This window comes from Phalaenopsis equestris, unplaced genomic scaffold (genome assembly GCF_001263595.1).
Source record: "Phalaenopsis equestris unplaced genomic scaffold, ASM126359v1 Scaffold000030, whole genome shotgun sequence".
NCBI classification, from domain to species: domain Eukaryota; kingdom Viridiplantae; phylum Streptophyta; class Magnoliopsida; order Asparagales; family Orchidaceae; genus Phalaenopsis; species Phalaenopsis equestris.
The window spans coordinates 890676-913552 of NW_018164472.1; the positions used below are offsets into that span (position 1 = coordinate 890676).

At 35.3% G+C, this 22877-nt stretch overlaps 1 protein-coding gene across 1 annotated transcript in view; it reads left to right on the plus strand.

Moving 5' to 3' along the window:
• The first annotated feature begins 10878 nt into the window (after window positions 1-10878).
• LOC110018658 overlaps window positions 10879-22877 on the plus strand; it is a 34400-nt gene continuing 22401 nt past the window's right edge. Inside the window, exons 1-5 of the mRNA XM_020716029.1 lie at window positions 10879-11051; window positions 11894-12451; window positions 14490-14739; window positions 21802-22088; window positions 22466-22639. Coding sequence (XP_020571688.1) covers window positions 12039-12451; window positions 14490-14739; window positions 21802-22088; window positions 22466-22639 — 1124 coding nt within the window. The 5' untranslated portion in view covers window positions 10879-11051; window positions 11894-12038. The remainder of the gene's footprint in view (window positions 11052-11893; window positions 12452-14489; window positions 14740-21801; window positions 22089-22465; window positions 22640-22877) is intronic.

Below are 22877 nucleotides of genomic sequence, written 5' to 3' on the forward strand. Positions count from 1 at the left end.
CATGGGGGGTATCTTGGTAATTTGGCCATTTTTGGAAATTTTTGTCAATTTTGACAAATTTGTATGTATTCAAGGTGTTTGAAATATGTTTTGATCAATTTTGGGTATTTTGGCAAAATTTTGGAATTTTGGCCAAATTTGGATCCCAAGGGCAATTAGGAAAATCAGAGGTGCTTAGGGGCAAAAGACCAAGTTGGGCATTTCAAGAAGTAGAATTGGATAAATATCCATTCTAAATGAGTCATAAACCAATGTATTGTGAAGATATGGTGTACCCTAGTTCCAAGTCAACACCCAGGGTCAATCCTAAGGCCAAATAGCCTTATAGGAACTCTTTTTGAACTTTCCCCATAATGATCTTACCTACTAAATGCTAGAGGTTAAGGTCAATATGTGGAATTTCAAGTTGAGTAAAGAGAAGAGTTTTGAATTTCTAATGGTGAGGGTACCTTTTCTAGTTTTCTAAGACTAGTCAATAGGAAAGTCCTATGGCTAGACCTAGGCTACTAAAGAAATTTCTAGACCTCAACCAAAAGTGAGGTCAACACCACTCGTTTAAAAGATGCAAAAATGAACGACATTTAGTTATGGTCCCAAACTAGCCCTAGCTTGAAAACTATCCAACTTATAGGCCTAAGATTCGCTCGATACTTAACTAAATCGGGTGGGGTTTGTTTCTACACCTTCATCTAAGTGAGTAAAACATATCTTTGTAGAGTAAGCATGAAATTATCATTTTCTTCACAAAAGACCAAATCAAGGCAAAAATGAAAGTTTTGAACTTATTCCTGAGCCTAAGAGGAGAGGACATGATTGGGTTGAAAGCTTTGCCTCGCGTCTATGAACCTCCTCCAAGTGTTGTCTTCCTCTAAATTGGGTTCTAGGTATGACCTAGATCTATAGGTGGCTCAGTTTTGCTTCATTTAAAAGAGTGGTGAAGATCAAGTTGGATGGATGAATGGATCACATCATCCCAAACTAGCCCTAGCCCGAGAACTGTCTAACTTATAGACCTAAGATCTCGCTTGATACTCCACTAAATCGAGTGGGATTTGTTCCTACACCTTCTTCTAAGTGAGTAGAACATATCTACATGGAGTAAGCATGAAATTATCATCTTCTTCACAAAATTCCAAATCAAGACAAAAATGAAAGTTTTGAACTTATTTCTGAGCCCAAGTGGAGAGGACACAATTGGGTTTGTTTGAAAGCTTTTCCTCGCATCCATGAACACCCTCCAAGTGTTGTCTTCCTCTAAAATGGGGTCTATCTATGACCTAGACCAATAGGTGGCTCATTTTTTGTCTTGGACTATACCATAGGGCTCGAGAAGGGAGAATTTTGATTTGATGAGTGATTGTTGGGTGTGGAGAATCTTTTGGAATGAAAAGGTTGATGTTTGGTGGAGTTTTGTGGAATGACCTGAAAAGGTCCTGGTCTTCGAATGCAGAATTTGGGTTTGACAGTGAGGAAGAAGTGTTAAGGACAATCAAAGTGAGCTCTATGAGCTTGCAGGGAGGCCAGGGAACAATTTGGTAAGGCTTCGCTAAGGCAAGTGTGTGTGCCTTTTTTGGTCAAGGAGGTGGTCAATTTATAGGCCCAATCATGGTGGTTGACTGACCAAGCTGAGTTGTCAAAATGTCATTAAGTTGGTGTTGAAGTGGGTCCCAGGCTCCAATGAGAATCATCCAAGTAAGGTGGGTGGGAATTTGAGTTGAGCCAAACTGGTGGCTCTCAGCTGGTCTTTTCTGGTGGGTAGGGTGGCTGGTCAGGGTGTGTGAGGTCATTTCCAAGCCGAGGGAACTCAAAGGTAGAAAGTTGTGAAGCCGGCTCGAGTCCAAGCATGGGTATAGGTGTTTGATCAAAATGGAAAGAAAGGGGGTAATCTAGGCTCTGGTTGACTTGGGTCAGGCTTACAAAAAAGGGTTTGAGTGACCTCCAAGGTGATTTGGTGTGTTGGACTTAACTGACCATTGTGGTGTAATTTTATCAAAGGTTTGTAGTTAAATTTTATGCCTAAATGAACCACCAAAGTGTTTGAGTGGTTTTCAGTCAAGGGTGAACAATAAGCCTCCCTCTTTCGAATTCATGAAGGGTAGACTCTTCATAGCACAAATGTTGGTTTGGAGAAGGACTCATGGTTCAAACGTGGCTTGAAATTTTTTTATGGTTGATTATGGGATTTTAAGTAATTTAGGAGGTGTTATTTTGGTGTTATCAGTGTTGTATTGTGGTGTTATTGGTGTAGAGCCACAACAGTGGTGTGTTATCATCGCGTTTTGGAGGTGTTATTGGCGAGGAATTGAAGGCGGGCATTATTACAACGGTATTGTACGACGATGCAGTGTTATTAGGGGGAATTGTGCATAACAAAGGGTTGGTGTTATTCGTTGTAGTATTGGGGTTGTATTGTGGTGTTATTGCGAGGTTGCAAGGCCGTACTGCAGGGTTATGCAGCGGTGGTGTTATTGCAACAGTATTTTGGTAGTATGGCGGTGTTATTGGGGGTTTGCGACGCGATACCGTGGGGTTATGCGACGTGGTGTTATTGCGGTTGTAGTTTGGTAGTATGGTGGTGTTATTGGGAGTTTGTGGTGTGGTACCACAGTGTTATGCGACAGTGGTGTTATTGTAACTATAGTTTGGTAGTATTGCAATGTTATTAGGAGTATCGAGCAGAACAACGAGGAGTATTATGGTAGTATTGGTAGTGTAGTTATTGTGTGTGGACCGTGACACTGTTTTGTGTGGACCGTGGGGTGTTATGGTAGTACTGGGAGGTGGTGGTGCAGTGGTGGTGCCATAACACCAAAATACACCTCTTAAATTACTCGATATCCTATTTATCAACCATAATGAAATTTGGAAATGAGTTTGGCAAAATTGGATTTGGGATGTGGTCTAAAGTTGATGGGCATGGGGTAAATTTGAAATGAACTTTGGTGATTTAAATCAAGGCTTGAATTTTTGTGGGGTTAGATTTGGCCTTGAGTTTTGGTTAATTTGAGGTGAACTTGGAAATTGTTGTGAAATGTGGGTAAATTTGCTAGCTTTGGTAATTTTTGGATAGTTTTAGGTGGTGAGGAGGTATTGTAGTGTAAGGTGAGTGCCCAAGCCATGAAGAGCCTCCTTAAAGCCTCATAGTCCCAAAAGAACTCATTTTAGAGCCTCTATATGTTGTTCATAGTCATCTCCACCAAAAAGTTGAGGACTTGGGACCATCTATATGAGTCTTCAAAAGAGTTGAGAAGTATTATAAATTTTAAAGGAGGGGGTGAATCAATTTGATAATCTTGTTGGCTTTGGGTATGTTAGGGAATTTTAGTGGATTCAAGTGAGTGTGCACATGACCAAACCACCAAAGGTTGCTTTAAAGCCAGTTGATCTTATGAGAACATAGTTTTTAAGTCTTCACCTGTTGGTCATATCCATCTTAAATAGGAATTGAGGGCTTGAGACCACCCTTGTGAGTCTTCACAAAAAGAGTCAATAAGTGGTTATAATTTTTATAAGGGTGGGTCCCAATACTAGTCTTTATGATAGCCAATAGAAATGTCCTATAACTAGATCCTAAGTCCTAAGAGAAAGACTAGACCTCACAAAAAATTAGGTCAACAATACGTTTTATACTTAGGTGGTTGTCCAACATTTTTAAGGTGTTAGAGGCTTGCTTGATCTAGAAGGGGAGCAATTCCTTTGTGAGAGCATTCCGGCTTAGTTAGTCGTACATCTCATTTCCTTTCACTCTAGTGGCATTCTCACAACTTTGACAGGTATAAGTCCCACCTCTACTCTTCCTAACTAAATAATGTCATAGGATTAGAGTTTCTTTCTTTTGACCTTAGGGCTACCAAGGTCCCCCTGGACGATGTAATTCACGAATTGTTGAAAAGGGGATATTTAGTTGGGTTGGGTTGATAACCTTCACAACTAGGCATACTTGAGGTCCTAATAGCTTGGGATGACGGATCAGTGGTATCTTGACCCAACCATCTCTACCCCACTAGGATCACTTCACCTTTAATTTGCTATCCCCTTTGCGTCTTGTTGCTTCTTTTGACACTTCATTCATGTCATTTCATAGGCCATGATTGCAGATAGGATGTTGTTTATTTAAGACATGGTGATTTAACCTCTACCCTTATAGCCTGATATGTCCTTATAAGCATAATGTTGACCCTATTAGATGACCTGATTATTTTATAGGCCCTGATCGTCGTTGAGCTGCTACCCATTTGGGATGTTGAGAGATTCACTCTCGTTCAATGGCTAAGTGAGAGCTCAGAAGGCATCAAGCTTTTCCTGTGAGATAACCATCCCTTTTGACAACCCTTGCTAGTTGTTACTGTAAATGCTAACACAACTCCTTTGATCGAGAGTATTCTTGGGCATCCCAGAGATGTAATTAACCAAGTGTGATACATCCTCTTTGAGAGTGCTCTTGACCCCAGAACAAAAAAAAAAACACACTTGAATATCTAGTTGTTGGTAGTCTACGTAAACATTCTTTTGTGGATATTCAATTCAAGATGTTCTCACCATATATTGTTTGGGTGACACACTTGACCCATCACATGAAGTTTATTGCACGTAGACTCTTAATATTTTCTTTCTCTTGTTTGTTTTTTTTGTCATGTGTCTTAATTTTTTTTAATCATCTCTTCTCTAGAGCAATCATATGATCAAGAAGAGAGACTTATTTGAAAAATGGATATATACGATGATATTCAAACTAACAACTCCATAAAAAAAACAAAAACAAAAAAAACAAAAACATCAACTTGCTTATTTCTCCGGGCCTCGCTTATTGGTATGTCGCCATCCACTTATATATTTGAGGGACTCACCCTCTCCCATGTGGCTGGGTATAGGCTTCTGAGGTGGTGAGATGCTCCTGGTTGAAATAATCATCATTTTGGTGATCCATTTACTGGTTATCACAATAACATAAGACAGACTCCATTCATCAAGAGTATTCTTTGGTATCCCCAAAGATGTAATTATATAAGGGGAAACATTCCTTTATGGGTGCTCTTGACCAAATAATAAAAAAAATACAATCTTTTTAGTTCTCTGGTTATGAGTGGCTCATGTAAGGATTTTATGTATGGATATCATGTTTTGAGGTATTTCAATCTTATCTTGTTCGTACATATACTCTCGATCTGTCACATGAAGATTACCTATAGATAAGCCTTACACATTTTTTTTTAAAATTTGTTTGTTTATTTTGTCGTATATCTCATCTTTTTTTATTTCTCTCCTCTTCGAATGATTAATATGATCAAAGAGGGAGATTAATTTTGAAAGGGGTATCATATGACGATGGCATATATATAGACATGTTAGTAACTCTATGTTTAAAAAAAACAAAAAAAAAAGGCACGGAGGTGAGAATGCTTGTTTTTTAGCTCTTAATAAAGGTTGAGGTGATATCCCAGTGAAATATAGTTGTGTAAAATTTATAAAGTTGACTCTGCTTTGCAATGACGTTAATAACTTGATGTGATATTTTATGAATAATACATTTAAGCTCTTAAGGTTTGGATTCTACACAAGTATACATATTGTTATCAAGTAATATAAGACTTTCATTTTAAGTCCCAAATATCGATCCCACGGGGAACATTTAAATTTGAAATGATAAATTAACTAGAAAATTCACAGAAATTAATCGAAATTACTGTCACTAATTTTGAATGTTTAAGATACTATCAAAACTAAATTATTTACTACTAACAAAATTTAAAAGCAGGGTTCAAAAGTAATAATTATTAAACTATTAAATTATGTTTATGTGATGAAGCTCTCTAATGTAAAAAAACATCTTTCATACTACAATGAGTTTTTAGTAAAATGAGATGAGATAAATGGGTTAGATATATATTGTGTTAAATAGGAGCAATTTTAATTCTCTACCCTGATTCAGTGTTATAAAAAATCATTGGCTAATTTTAGGTTTAGTCTATAAATCCGTGGCTAGGCTAGAAGGATACTGGTTCCCACTCTAGAGCACTACTTCCCTTCCCCTGAAGGCTAACTCTCGCTTTAGTTTTTAAACACTAAGATCGAATTGTGGATTTTTAGTCTGTCACCTTAGAAATCTCCAATTCTACACCCAACAAAATATATTTCCCTATTTATTTACACTTAATCCCATGAACAAAATATTCCTTCATGGACTTAAATGTGATTCTCACTCTGTTGTAGAACTCACACTCCAATTCCCGTATCATACGTTTCACAATATATTTTAATAATTTAATTGACCAAATCGAAAAGCAAATTAAGGGCGGAGTTGAAAAACCATCACAATTTATTTAAAATTTTAACATTGACACATCCACATTTTCTCTTCATTTCACCATATATCATATTAGGGAGAAAAATAAAGAAATCTACTCAAATTTCATGAGAAAGATACAAAAAAACACAATTTTTTTATATATAAAAAGTTCATATAACAATAATAAACGAACAACACTTATATGAAATTCTTTCTTAAAGCAAATCCTTTGTAGTCTCTCTTAGAAAATATAGGAAGAAGAAATCTCTCACTTCTCTTCCTCTCCAACACTTTTTAAAGAACAATTCACACTTAAACTCACCACAAAAACTCAAATCTATAAAAAAATTAATTAACTAATGGTGTGGAATGATGTGGAATGTAAGTGTGTTGAAATAAGTGGAAGAAGTTGAAATGATACAAGAGGGGTTTATGATCAAATTTCAGCCCTAAATAGAGTCTGGGTAAGTTCTCCAATAGGTGCATCCAAAAGCTCTTCAAAAAGCGTCCAAACTAGTCAAATCTTCTAGAAACAAGGTTTCTACCGACACTTGTGTTGTCGGTGTCAGAGGTTCGTAATTAAATCCAAAGTTTCTGTCAAACGCCGTCGTTGGTGCTGAATAAATTTTGAACTTTTCCATTTTTACTCCAAATATTATTTTTTTTGCTTTTTTTTTGCTCCAAGTCCTCAAAATCAACAACCTGCAATAAAACATAGAAAGCAATAAAACATAGATATATTCCATTAAAGTGCAATATCATAAAAAATGAGTATAAAATATAGGTCTAAAAATGCATATATTTTTTGTATCAAGGTGTAGTGACTATGTTTAATATAAGAAATAACTTTATAATGATTTGTCTTAATTGTAAGTTGGTTGTTTGTGTAAGAAAATTATATGAAAGATATATCAAATGAGGTTTAATCAAAATCGAGGTAATGACTTAACCTCTTGAAATTTCAAATTCAAGATCACTTCCCTATTGCCCAAAAATTTCACTATCATGTGGCAAAATTGCGGTAATGACTTAGAAAGAATTAATAATGGGGGGCTGAAGATGAAATTATAAATTTGAGGCGAGTCAACCACCAAGAAGTCTTCCATGTTTATAAGTTATTTATCATTCTCCCCCAAGTAACTGACAACACAATAGTCCCTGATGTTTTTGATAAAAATGCTAATAATATGGTAGATGTTGATCAGTTCTATAATGATGGTGGCATCATTGTAAGGGTAATGCTTATAATATAGATCCTCATCAGTAAAGGCGATGGGGGGATATGAGATGCGTCTAGGAGCGATAATGAATGCAGATAGTTCTCCCGATCGAAGCCTTTCAGACTAGCTCAGTGAGCTGAGTCTTCTTCTCCTACGAAGATAGTAAGAACTATGCCAACAATATGGATGAAATTGACTTAAACTGGCTAGTACAAAATTTTCTTCGCCGGAACTTTTCCTTCCCCCTAGCTCATTGCTTCTAGAGATACAAATTCCTTTAGTTTTATAGCCTTTATCAACTCCTCGACTAGGCTTCAGAGGTGTGACATTCCTCCATGTCATGGTTGTGGTCTCAGTGATAGGTGCAATATTTCTTTGAGTCTCGGAGGCAAGCTTGAATTTTCATAATAAAACTCTCTTGAAGTACTCTTTATTTTGGATGACCTCAACAATCTCAACAATTGAGACTTTCAATATAGTCTTTTTTAGTGGTTCGTGATTGTGCACCGGGCCCTCGTTATACCGAGATGGTTAATGGTCAAAATATTGAGCCTAATTTTATCAGTTATAGTTATATTTGTCACCTTATAGACCTGAGGTGATCAAACATCTTTATCGTGGACAGGCGCAATGACGTAAGTCATCTCTTGATCTTCACCCATCATCATGAGGAGGCTTCTTCTTTGGGTGATGGGTGGAGGATTCTCCTCTGGAAGAAGAAGGGGCGGAGTTTTACTCCTTAGTTGATATATGGTTATTAGTCATTTCCATCAATTCAACCAATGTCTTCGGTCATTGCAAACCCAAAAAATACCAACAAGGTCTTTCTTTCAGGTCTTGAGCTAGGGTGACATGAGCTAATCTGGGTTTCAAATCTCGCACTTCGAACATCTCCTTCTAGAAGCAAGTAATGAATGAGTGAAGGCTCTCTTTCTGCCTTGTTTAATATACAAAAAGGCCTGTGATTTTTTTATATGGATTTTGGGTTTTGGAAAACTTTGCCACAAACATGCACTTGAAGTCAACGAACGACGTCATTCCTCCCATTAGTATTGCATTGAACCTCCTGAGCGCCAACTGCTTCCGTGCGGTGAAGAAAAGATGGCACTTCAGAGTGTAGGTGATCCTCAGTAGATGCACAATCGACTTGAAGGGGACCATTTTGTCTGTTGGATTAGTTTTTCCCTTATAGAACTCCAATATCAGGATCATTAACCTCTTTGAGGGCTTGACCTTAGAGATTCGTCAAGAGAACATATTCTCTAGTTGTCGGTGGGCCTCAATACTCCCAAACCAATGTCTGTCAATTGGTGTAAACCCAACATTGACAATGTACTAAGGTTGGGAGTCTCCTTCTCTGTTCAAAGCTAGGGAAGATCTTTGGTTGTTGAGCGTTAGTCCTTCCACTCAGGGATACTGCTCCCTTCCCCAGAGCCAGTACCTCTCGGATTACATCTAGCATATCATCATTCAACTCCTATATTTGTTGGTTCACAAACTCTCATGTGCACTTTTATTATTAGTGTTTTTATTATGGATTTCTTCTCAACGTGCCACTCTTGTGGTTATCTGTGACATGATCAATGCTGACCGTATCTAATATTATGTTGAACCCTGATTTGTCTATAAATCACATCGATGGAATAAAGCGTAAGAAACAAGACAGAGATACAGAGAGGAGAGAGAACATTAATAAATAATAGAACGACTCCTATTTTTCTTTATTCTTAAAATTATATCCCTATTTTTATGGAAGATGGTACAATATAGTGATATTTTATGTATTATATATATATATATATGAGATGATTGCTTGGTTACTCTCTAGCTCGACCGACTAGACCAATTTGGTTTCAACATGGTGAGGCCTTTCCGATCGGCGAGGCTTAGTTGGTGTTGTTGGTAGGCTAAACTTGATTAGCTTTGGGTCGACGGACTAACACGAGTTTGTAAGCTTTGCTAATCGATTGTTTTAGTGACTCTTGACCCTGGATCTGTGTATGAAGAGCTTCTGTTAGCGGGGTAAGAATATACTATTGGGCAGAGGGTGATTCACTGTAACCCGATAGGTAGTTCATTTTTCGACAGAGGGATTTAGTGGGATGACTATAAGACTATTCTATTTACCAATTCTTGATCTCTGATGAGCAGTCTCAAGGGTCGGACCAAGGTGTTTGTGAGGAATTGGATTCTTCCCTTGGGTAGGATTTATCAGAAGTGGGTTGATGTCATATGTCAACTTTCTTGCATTGGTAAGCTTAGATGCTTATCTAACTTGCTTTAATCAAATTGGTTCAGACTCAAATCGTTCGGTCATTCTTTTTGTTATTCTCTTAATTTGGTTGGCATTCAGCTTTGATTCAGATAACAACATGCGATTGAATAATTAGGCCTCCTGGTCTTTTGTCGTTGGGCCCTCATTCATTGTACTTCCACCATTCTAGACAGTAGAATTCCATTGGAATCCGACATATTTTTGATGTACATTAAATAAACACTAATTTTTTAAAAAAAATTCTCAAATGTAATGAACAAATTTTGAATACGTGCATGAACAATATCTTTAATTTCAAATGTTGTTTGCCACATATGTAGAGTTCACTAGATGCCAATTTTGATAATTACAAACATGTTTTCATGCAAAGCATATCCCATATTGATCGGAGCAAGTTTTATGCAATAAAAGTCAAATATCAGTATAATGCCAACAAATAACTGGCCTAACTAACACAAACACCAACCATCATAATCACTCAAAATTATTGAGTCTTGAACTAACAATACTTATAAGAACACATATCATGATTATGTCTTATCAAATGTTATATTTTGTTGAAACATAAGACTTCTATCTTATCATTAAAAAAAAACTTCTCAAATATATTATAACTTAGTCAAATATAAGGTCTTCAACACAAAAATATAAATATTTTTTTGTCAACCTCAAGTATTAATTATGATAATTATTTAATAAATTAAGCTTATATAACTAATTAACAAAATAAAATATGATAATATGAATTTGGCCTCATTTTAAATGTGATTTAGTTTGGCCATTCTAAAATTCATTATTTTTGCTCAAAATAAATATTTTACCTAAAATTATGATATTCACATGAACCACATCATAAATTTTTCCCCCATCAGAAAACCTTCACGATTCTGCAAATTAAGTTTAAGTCTAAAATTTATGTATGTCGTGTTCCTGCAAATATCGCAGTGAACATAGTTGGGGATATATATGTACGAGGACACGTAATAGCTGATGATTGGTCCGGAGATAAAAAATACAAATTACAACATTTCTTACAAAAATACCCCTGAGTAAAGTCTGGTCTACGTCGATCAGCCGAAATATTGGCTACAGCTGCCGCCCTTAGCCCTCGATTTCGTATGTATTTTATCTTCGTAATTATAGTTCCTCAACTCCTAACTGGTTTTCTCTATATTTCGTAGAACGACAAATTTTACAAAATTTGAGAAAATTTTTGTGAAACCCTAGATTTCTAATCGGGGTTTTGTCATCTTGATCTACTGATTCGAAGGTGAGTTTGTTACTCCGATCCCTTTTGTGTTCTATTTTTGCTTCATTGGCTGCTTACTGCCAGTTTTGGTCATTTAATTTTACTGTTGGTTTATTTCTCTGGAGGTCGGCAAGCGGATTTGAAGTAATTCTCTTTACTTGAACGAGTTAGTTTTAGTTATGATTTGGGGTTTCTTGCTTGGATTGGAAATTTATTAGGTTTTCAATTAATTTCGAAGCTTGTGGATGGTTGTTTAGCAGGTTTGGATTTCCGTTAGTGATTTTTGTTGCTTAGTTATCTTTAAGTGCTTTATCAGTTTATGTTTGTTAAACATAGTGCCGGTTGATTAGATAGAGTGGCTATGCTAAGGATTTCCTTTTTTTTTGGTAATGTTAGTGTGTTCATGTCTATTTGTTTTTTTTTAAAAGGAATTTATCGATTTTGTGCTGCAAATTTTATTTTTTGGTTAAAGTACTTGCTTTGCTTCGCTTTTTGGCTTTAAATTTGTATTTAGAATCATGATTTGACAGTTTAGAACTTAGTAGGAACTGTTTTCTCAAGCGTAATGTTTTGCTCATAAAGATGTTATTGAGCTGCGCGTTTTGGTAACCCACATTGTTTCTCTTTTATATATTTATCTCTCTGTTTTGCTTTGTTTGGGCTAACAAAATGAAAAAGCTGAGATTAGTTCTTTTATGCTGCATTGCCATATGGCAATCTCCATAAAATTTCATGGGTCATTAAAATTATTACTGCAAATTTCTAATCAGTCCATGTATATTTATTTTATTTGCGAAGTGCCGTTGTATCATATAATTCAAGCTAAATACATCATTTTGTAAATAGCTTCGTTTTTTTTGCAGGTTTTGTTGTTTTCCCCGTTTACCTGTCGACTTCATACACATCTGGTCATGTCCAATGATTATTACAAGCTACTGTTACTGCTACTTTGTGCTCTCCTTTTTTCCTGGATTCATAGTAACTTTAAGGGTGTGTTAATTCTTTGAAATGGCTGCAAGCAGCAGATTTGATTTATCTTTGAATAGTCCTGATGGATCCACCTATTCCAATGGGCAACGGGGACCATATTTGGCTGCTTCACTAGAAAAGTTGGGAAGCTTTCGTGAAGTTTCAGATCGAATCCTGTCATCAACTCCTGGTACATCAAAGGCTAATGCTTCACCATCACGTGGAGATATTGCTTGCTTACTTCAGTCTCTTGCTTCAGATTTTAAGGTGATTGTTGCTGATCACCGCTTAAATCGGCCGGGAGAGATGAAAAGGACACTAAGTTCTATCTTTGGAACTCCTGCCAATGATGCAACATTGGTGACATTGGGAACAAAGCCATTACCTTCTTCGTGTTTGGAAGAGATTAAGCGCTTAAAGAATAACGTGCAAGACAATTTTACCAAAGCAAGGTACAGCTTGATTGAACTCATATTATGTAATTTAATTCTTTTATCATGTATATAAGTTTAAATATATAATTGACATTTAATTTTTCCTTTTTATTATTTTCAATTTTTTTTTTATGTTCTTTGAAATTGAGTGACCTGACAATTATGGTTACAAATGAACATGTCTCCATTTATGACTTAGGATGATGGTACGAGTTCTGAAATACAAGAAAAAAAATCAAGTTTTAATTTTGAACATCTAATAATCTTAGGGGCCGTTTGAGATCATTCTTTATTATTTATTTATTATTTATTTTGTTTTATTTATGTTTTGAGTGGAAATAAAACATGTTTGGTATGTTTATTAAGAAATGACTATTTTAGAAATCATTCAAAACACCCAAAAGTTATCTTGAGTGTCTTTAAAAATATGTTTATTTATTTTTAGTAAAAAAGAAAAATGTTAAAAACACATCAAACAAACATGTTTTTAATAATAAAAAAAAATCCAAAAACAAAGTCAAAAAACAAAATTGATCCCAAACAAGCCCTTAATTTTTCAATATGTGAGGCAAAGGTGCTCAACTATGTAATCAGTCCTTTCAAATGTTTTTTTTTGGTGGCAAAACTACTTAAATATTAGATTATATTGTATTTATCTATTTTCTTCTGTTGTTATTGTCTTGAACTTCCTTTTATGCTGCGGACATCTTTTGTTTTTTCTGAATATCATTTAAATCATTAGTTAGTGAGTATTGATGTCTTTTTACCACGTGCTTTTCCATTCAGTGAACATTTTTAGCCTTCACTGTATCTACAATTCTCATGTCTTCAATCTTTCGGGTTCTAAATAAAAATATTATTATTATTGTTAATCAATGTCACGCCTATTTATTATCTTTCAAGGATACTTTGTTTTAAATTGTAGAGACCAAACCAGATTCATTAAATCTTCTTCATCTCTGACCCTAGCCCGAAACTTTTTATTGTTAGTTAATTTTGGCTTAGTAGGCAAATGGTGAAGAACTATAATAATTGAGGATTTTTTATATCATTTTTATTGTCACGGATTCTTGCAGGAGCAGTGAACTACTGTATGAATCCAATTTGATAACTAATTTGGTTTTTATTTCACAAAAAAAAAAAAAAAAAAAAAAATCAATCATTCAATTTATTAAACGAAAATGCAACTTGATTGCTAAGGGGTTTCCCAAAGGCATGAATAGGACGTTTGCTACAAGATTTATGCAAAATAGGTTTAACATCTTGAGCAACACTGAATATGAAGGAATGTATAATGGTAATTCACCCGACCCCAAATATATAAGACAATGCTAATGATTATTTTTAACTATGAAGTTTGAAGCTTTTTAATGGTGACATGTTTTCGATTTTTAGAATTATTTTATTTTTTTTTTATGTTTTTTGCAGTGGATTGGAAAGGTATAGGGAAGATGAATGATTCTTTGAAATTTGGCACGCTTTGACTTTCTTTGACTTTTTGAGGTTGGTCATTTATTAAATATATGAATAATTATTTAAAGGTACATACATATAAGTTATCTTGTGCTTGAATTTTATAAGTACTGAGATTCAACCTTATCCCTATTTGTGAAAAGCAGTAATCATGATCCCTCTATTCGAATTTTAACTTGTTGCTTTGAAGTTTGGGCCATGTTAACGGCCATTAGTTGACTGTTTTCATGCTAATTGGTTATCAACAATTTGGAGTCCTACTTGCAGCTTCATCATTCATAGCGACACATTTTTTGTTTTTCTTTGGGGCATTTACATGCATACCACCAAATTCCTATGTATTTACATATTCACCTAAACTTTACGTTTTTATATTTATACTGCCCAAATCTTTCATATCACATAAAAAATACCATTATTTTAACTTTTAAAAAGTTAAATACACCTTTTCATGCAAAAATTTGAAGTTTAGGCATTAGATATGTAAATCCATAAAAATTGAGTGGAATGTATGCAAATCTTCTTTTTCTTTTTTATTCATTCAGATGATGTCTTAATAGTTTGGACGTCTTGTTCTATGCAGGGATAGAGTTAAAATTTTTGGTGAAGCTTCTTTAAAAATTGACAAATTCTGTCATAATATTTTAAGAAAGCGTCATCGAGCTGATTCCTCATCAGGTGAGCGATCTACTGGCTTAAATCAAGGAAGCATTTCCAAGATCGGGCCTCTGAGTTATCTATCTGGATCTTCCCTTGAGATTGGATCTCAAAGATTAGAAGACAAGGCCAAAATTAATGTACCAAACAGAAGGATTCGAACTTCCCTTGTTGAGGTATGGTTTTGCTTCTCGCTTGTCAGTTCTATTGTCATTTAATTTTACTAAACCAGTTAGTACTGCTACTTTATATTTAAATATTTTTTAGAGAATGTTTTGATGGTCTTACTGCCTGCGATCTTCTGCCATTTCTCAAGAATTTTAAGTATTAGCAATGCTCAAATTTGTTTTGTTTTTGAACTAAAGTTCAGTCTTTCTTGTCTGCATTTTGTACTCCGTGTTGGTATCATCAAGAATCACTTTTTACTAGGTTTAATACGTTACAATATACACTTCAATCATAAAAGCACGCTTAATTGCTTGGTTTTCATCTTTATTACAATATTTTTTACCTTTTTCAATATTTTTGGCTAGTGTTTCACAGAAAGCTTATCTCAACCTGTAACATTCCATTTTTATAACATTCATAACAACCACACTTGGTTGAAGAGGTGGAATGAGTATGAAACAATGGGCATCTTTATGGTTTTTTATCTTTTATTTTTTTTGGTTTCTTTATAAATAGTTGGTGGTGGGGAAATAATGAGCAAGAAAAGATAAAAAATAAAAAAAATATGTTATAAAAATGGTTTATAATTAAAAGTTTGGAGAATTTGAAGAAATATAAGTAGCCCGTAAGGAGTCTAAGAGAATAATTTTTTTATGTTAAGAATTCTGTTTTTAATAATCTTTGTAATATATTAGGATACTAAAGAGAGTGAAAAATATGTACAAAATCACTAAGCAAAGTGATACCGGAGTTTACCAACAATGATGGGGAAAAAATATTATTACTGAAATCAAATAGGAAATTGTAGCCATAACAAAGCGGAGATCGGAAATTGCAACGAAATACAACACACTCAAAGTAGTGTGGATCGTGGGTGGTGGTGGTGATTAATGAGGGTTTTTTTATGTTAAGAATTCTGTTTTTAATAATCTTTGTAATATATTAGAATACTAAAGAAAGTGAAAAATATGTACAAAATCACTAAGCAAAGTGATACCGGAGTTTACCAACAATGATGGGGAAAAAATATTATTACTGAAATCAAATAGGAAATTGTAGCCATAACAAAGTGGAGATCGGAAATTGCAACGAAATACAACACACTCAAAGTAGTGTGGATCGTGGGTGGTGGTGGTGATTAATGAGGGTTTTTTTATGTTAAGAATTCTGTTAGGGATCTTTTAAACTTAATATGTTTTGCTTAATAATATTATCCTTAAAATTTAACCCCCCCCCCCCCCCCAAAACACACACAACCCCAAGAGGTAGCAGAAGGGTGCTTAATGGGTAGGAAGATGTGGTGGCAACAAATGTGTGTTCGTAGCATCGAGGGGGAAGTGCGAAGCTGCAAGAAAAACAAGTGTGGTTGCTTTTCTGGGCGGTGGCAACAAGAAATATAGCTGGACAATGAGGAAAACAATAGATAATGACTGTTCTCGGCGGCGACAGTGAGGGGGAATGAGGTAGCTGCGACGGAGGATGCAGTGAATTATAGGACAACAAAAGGATGGATGTTAGGGGCTGCGGTGGCTAGAAGAGGTGGTTTAAAGGTGGGAAATTGCAGAAAAACAAGCAAGGGCTGCTGTTCGCGGTGCCTGCAGTAGGGGCGGGCGACCTGTAGCGATGTGGGAAGAATGAGGAAGAGTAGGGGTAAGGATAATCACCACATCGGGAGCAAGATGCAATTGTAACACTACTCAATCCTTGGATACAACCCTTGACGAGAAAATAGAGATACCTTCAATTGACTTGAACAAACACATGACAAAAACTAATCTAAAACACAACTAAAACAACATATATAGACCCAATATAACTTAGGATTGGGCCCCACTTTAGTTGGGCTGCAATCCTATGAACAAGGAGGGTCGGCTGACCCGTAGGGCTTCCAGGCTGAACTGGTTCACTCCACCAGACAATTTCTGCTTCGGAGGCATTGTCATTCAACTTTCTGAAGATCTTGAAATGTTCATCTGTTATGTGTTTGGGCTTCACAAAAGATCTCATTACAAAATATATGCTCATATCTAGCCATTATAACTCTGAATCACGCACGTCATTTCGAAACATATCCTCATCGAATAAGTAGGCATCTTTTTTTTGGCACAACTAGAACTAAAACTGCACACTGATGATTTATAACCTATTTCTCTCTCCTCATACTCAATTGAGTGCATCTGATAAATAATTTTGTCAAGAGTAATCAATTATACGGCAGGCTAGACAACCCTCAATTGCAACTACTCAGGAAAGACATCTTCTTCTCTGGAATGACTTGGATCCCACCATTAGATGTTCATTCCCACAAAACACTTAAGCTTTCAAAGCTGATGTTCATCATGCTCGTCTAGCCATCTAGTTATGGGGGTGTTGTTGAACTAAATTGAATTTTAATACCCCTATTACTCAATATAGACTTCCAGAAGTAGCCCAAAATCTTCCCATCTCTGACATATTGAATTTCTCTCATCAAAGTCTACTTAAGAGTAGTAGTAGCTCTAGTGACAAAAGTGTAACTTTAGGTGATCAAATTATTAAAAGATGTGAACGATTTAGATATCTCGGGTTTGTCGTTCAAAGCGATGGTGATATAGATGGGGATGTTAATAGTAGAATTCAAGTTGGTTGGTTGAAGTGAAGGAATGCTTCAGGCCTTTTGTGTGATAGAAAAGTACTGCTTAGACTGAAAGGAAAATTTTATAAGATGGTGTGTTGAGACCTGCAATGCTCTATGATGCTGAATGTTGGCCTTTAAAAGAGAAGCATAATACTAAGTTAAGTGTTGCCAAGATGAGAATGATTAGGTGGATGAGTGACTTTACACTTAGAGACAAAATGCACAATGAATATATTCGTGATAGGGTTGGTGTAGCTCCAGTGACAGACAAAATTAGAGAGGGTCGTCTTAGATGGTTTGGTTACATTAAACGTCGACCATCTGATGATCTGATTAGGAGAGTAGATGTTCTAGATTCGACTTCTGTTAAGAAAGGCAGGGTAGACCTAGGAAGACTTTGGACTTACTGTATAAAAAATGATCTTAATATATTAGAATTAAATGAAAATATGACACTAAATAGACGCAATGGAGAAAAGGGATTCATGTAGCCGACCTCATGTTGTGGAATTAAGGCTTTGTTGTTGTTGTTGTTGTAAAGGTTACTTAGGAGGTAATTGTATGTTTGAAAATTGTGAAATTCTCTTATCTAGAGTTGCCATGTGTTAGGTGTCAGCTACTTGAATTTATGAACCTCTCGGACAACCAGTTAGTTCTGCTGATGCTCCTCATTGCCTGTAAAAATATAGTTCGTGGCACCACAACCACAAATTCCGCATGGACACCCATTATTTTGAACTTACTATATTGTAGAATAACTAATGTTAATTTTGTAGTATTTCTCATGGGCCCAACCAGAGTCGCTTACCTCATCAGCTGAAAGTTGAGACTCTTCTCAGATGGCTTTATTTTTTCTCGTGTCACTTTCCATTTCCTCAATTTTTCTCTACTTAGTGAATGAGATCACTCTTCTATTTGGACAATCATATGCAAATGGCCAAAACGATGACACTTGAAGCATTGACTTGCGAGGATGAATTTGGAAGTACCGACTGTCTCCTCTTTTTCTCCATATTGTATAGGTTCTTGCTCTGGCTGAGTCGACATAGGTGTTCTACTGGTTGTATTCTTGTTGATTGATCTTAGGGTTGAACTCAACCTATAAGATATGGGGGTCACCGGGTAATGTTGTAACCGGTGTAGTCTTAAGAGCTTATCCCGCCTATAATGTGTTGGTAGGTACTTGCACCGCATCTCTCTTTTCATCTTGGGTCTGTATTGATTTTGCATTTTTTCTTATGCTGGCGTATATGCTTTAAATTTTCCCATCACAACAACACACTTTTCTTTAACTTGTTGACGATTAATTTTACCATTCTGTTTGGTGGAATTTCCTTGTAATAAAAAATCCCTTCCATTAACTAGAGCCACTCAATGAATTCTTCTGGATTCCTGCGACCGTCAAAATCTAGTAAATCCACCCTTACTTCCAGATCCCATATTCTCCTCTGATATTTCATGCTAAATTTGGTTCATCCTTTCGATCTGATGAATTACCATTGTGGTTGCGGGTGACCCTTTTTGATAATTTTCTATCAAAGACTAAAAACCTTTGTTACAGTTGGAAGATTTACCAATGTATATTTTTTATAAAAAGTTTTTAGACTTCTCTTTGGGGATTTCTCATATGCGACATTGTGTTCCTTCCTCCCGATCAGGTTTTTGACAATTGTCTCCTCGAGGCATGACTAGAGTTTAGGATTAGGAGGTGAACGAAGATGTACTGGGTTGATCTTAGGTGGGAAAATAAAATTTTGGGTTGATGATTTGAAAAATTAACAAGGGATGGATGTTTTGGTAACCCTAGAATAGGACTTAGGATAGACTCGCTCTGATACCAAAATAACATCGGAGTTAACCATCAATGATGGGAAAAAACAAATATTTTTGCTAAAATCAAAAAGGAAATTAAAACCCAACAAAACATAAATATGAAATTGCAACAAATAACAACACGAACTTAAACTAGAGTGGATCGTGGAGTGGTGGCGGTGATCAGTGAGGGTCAGTGAGGGTTTGAGGTAGCAAAAGAGCTGTTAATCAATTGGAAGGTGTGGCGGTAGCAAAAGGGTGTTGGTAGCAGTTAGAGGGAAGTGCGAAGCTATAGGTACAAATCCGGTTGACATCTTGGGTGGTGGCAGCACGAAAGATGGCCAAATAAAAGGAAAACGATAGATAACGGCTGTTCTAGTTGGCAACAACGGTGGAATGATGAAGGTAGCGACTGGGGATGCAGTGAACTACATGACAACAAAAGGATGGCTCTTTGGGACGGCGGTAGCAAGGATAGACAACTGGAAGGTGGGAAACTGCAGGAAACAACCAAGCACTGTTGTTCGGGGTGAATGCAATGAGTGCGGGAAACGGGAGTGATGTGGGAAGGATGGGGAAGGGTGGGTGAAAGATAATCACCACATCTGGAGCGAGATATATCTGGAGAACCACTCGACCCTTAGATACTACCCTAGACGTGAAGATAAAGATGTCGACGGCTGTCCCGAACAAACACACGACCAACACTGATCTAAAATACGTCAAAAGCACATAAACAAACCTAAGGTAACTTAAGATTGGGCCCAACTCCAGTTGGGCGGCAATCCCTCAGAAAAAAAAGGTTTGACCCTCAGTGCTTCCAGACTGAACCAATCTACGCCGTCTGACATTTCTTGCGTCCAGTCCATAAGAATGCGACTCCTGCATCACAAGGAGATAAGAAAAGTAAATATTTAGTTTAAGTAGAACAAATGTATTAAAGATGAAAATCAAAAAATATTTTTCTTAAAAGAAGATATTCAACATATGTGATTGAGATATTTTGATAAAATTTTCAATGAAGATTATGAAAATATGATCAATTTTAGTAATTATAATATCTTAAATAATAACAATTTATTTTTTTACTACCACAATAGTGAAACAAAAGTTAGGGAGTCTTTAAAGAAAATAAAGTGTGAAGAAGTAATAAGATCTGATAGTATTTCAATACAAGTGGAAATATTTAGGAGATTTCTTGGTTTACTTAACTTTTTAATATTATTTTAAAAACTAAAAAGATGGTTGTTGAGTGGAGGAGTCCATGGTTTCTTATTTTTAAAAATAAAGGAGATGCACAATAGTGTGTAATTTATACAGGAATTAAGTTAATGTGTTTTATATAAAAGTTATGGGAGAGAATAATTGAATATAGGTTATGATGTGATACAAAAATTTCTCAAAGTCAATTTGGATACTTGCCAAGGAAGTCTACTATAAAAGCTATACATTTATTGATAGGTTTGATGGAGAAGTGCAAAGACACTAATGAGGATCTATATATAATTTTTTTTTATTTAAAAAAAAAGCTTATGATAAGATTTCAAGAGAAGTACTTTGAAGAGTTCTAGAAAATTAATGTGTTGATATTGTTTATATTCAAGTCATTAAAGATTTGTATAATAGTGGTGTTATTTGCGTTTGAACACAAGTAGGATTGACTAAGTTTTTTCCTATTTCAGTTTGATTGCATTAGATATCGACTTTAAGCCCATATCATTATTGCTTTAGTTATGGAAATTCTTACTGAACATTTACAAGAGGATGTACCTTGGTGTATGCTTTTCGTTGATGATATTCCTCTTACGGATAAAACTAGGGAGAGAGAGTTCAGGAAGAGCTTGATTTATGGAATCCAAAGGCTTTCATTCGATTAGATCTAAAATTAAATACATGAAATGTAATTTTATTAGTAGTAAATCTAGTGGCGGTTGGTGATCAAGTCATTTAAAGGAGTGAACTTTTTAGATACCTTGGGTCAACTGTTCAAAGTGATGGTGATATAGATGTGGATTTTATTAGTAGAATTTATGTTGAAGAATGCATCGGGCCTATTGCGTGATAGAAAAGTATTGCATAGACTTAAAAAGATTTTATAAGATGGTGGTGAAACCTGCAATGTTTTATCGCGCAGAATGTTGGCTTGTGAAAGAGAAGCATAAATTTAAATGTTGTTGAGATGACAATGCTCAGGCTGATGAGTAGCTTTAAATTTAAAGATAAAATGAAAAATAAATTTAAAGATAAAATGAAAAATGAATATATCTGTGAAAGGGTTTGAGTACCTCAAGTGACAGAAAAGTTTATAGAGAGTCGCCATAAATGGTTTGGTCACATAAAACATCGACCATATGATGACTTTGTTAGGAGAGTAAATGTTTTAATTTTGACTTATGTTAAGAAAGATAGTGGCATACCTAAAATGACTTGGGCATCTTGTATAAAAAATGACATTAATTTATTAAAATTAAATGAAAATATGACACTCAATAGGACACAATGGAGAACAAGGATTCATGTAGTTGGCCCCACTTAATGGGACAAAGGCTGCTTCTTCTTGTTGTTGTTGCTTTTGTGGTTTCTTTGTAAGTGTAGATAGTGGGCTTTTCTGCTTATTTGATTTATTTTCATGGATTTACAGGCTAATGGAACTGCCAGAACCTCCGGGACTCTGGAGAGGGATAAAGATATTTTAAAGACAACAAATATCAGTGCAGCACAGGGGGATGAAAATGATCGAGTATTTTCAACAGTTGTTGATAGTTGGGAAAGGTCGAGGATGAAGAAGAAACGCTCGATAATTAAATCAGATGTTTCAGCATGTTCAGGTCTTGTTAAGTCTCAATGTGATCGGGATATGAAAAGAGGAATGCAGCAAAAGCTTGGTATTGATGCTCGACCAAAACTTAATTATTCACATAGCTTCAGGTACAATATTTTGATGGGGCATTTACATACATACCACCCAATTCTTATGCATGTACATATCTAACATCTAAACTTTATTTTTTACAGTTATACCACCACCCAAATCCTTAATATCATATAAAAAATATAACCTTTTTAACTTTTTAAAAAGTGAAATACATCTTTTCATGCATAGATAAGGTGTTATGCATGTAAAAGTTAAAGTTTAGATATCTAAACACGTAGGAAATTAGTGATATGTATGTAAATCTTCCTGATTGTTCTCCATTTATGCCCCTATACTTGTATTAATTTGGAAATTAAATGTCCTGTTAGTCATTTCTGTTTATTTGATCATTATGACTTGGTAGGATTGTTTATTAACTGCAGTTTTTCAGGTCAGGATCTAATAATAATACAACCCTTGCCGGAAAGATAGATTCATCTACTCAACAAAGTGCTCCCAACATGCGCTCAAGAAATGAACAAAATCATGTTTCAGTCCCTAATGACAGAAGAGATACTCGATTTTGTTCAGATACTGAAAATGCCTCTGTTAGAGTTATTACAAAGTAAGGCATTGCCTGGCTTACAGGTTTACCATGTCGTTGTTTGATGATGATCTCTATTAGATAGTAATTATGGATTATATATTCTTTTGTGTTATTTAATGACAACTAATCATTCCAAGGAGAATAATTTTTGGGCTACTTTCTTCAATTTTCAAATTATCAGTGTTTTTGCGGTGCCTAATTTTGAGAAATTGCTATTTATTTTTTATTAAGTGTTAAAGTAGTCTATTTGCAATTT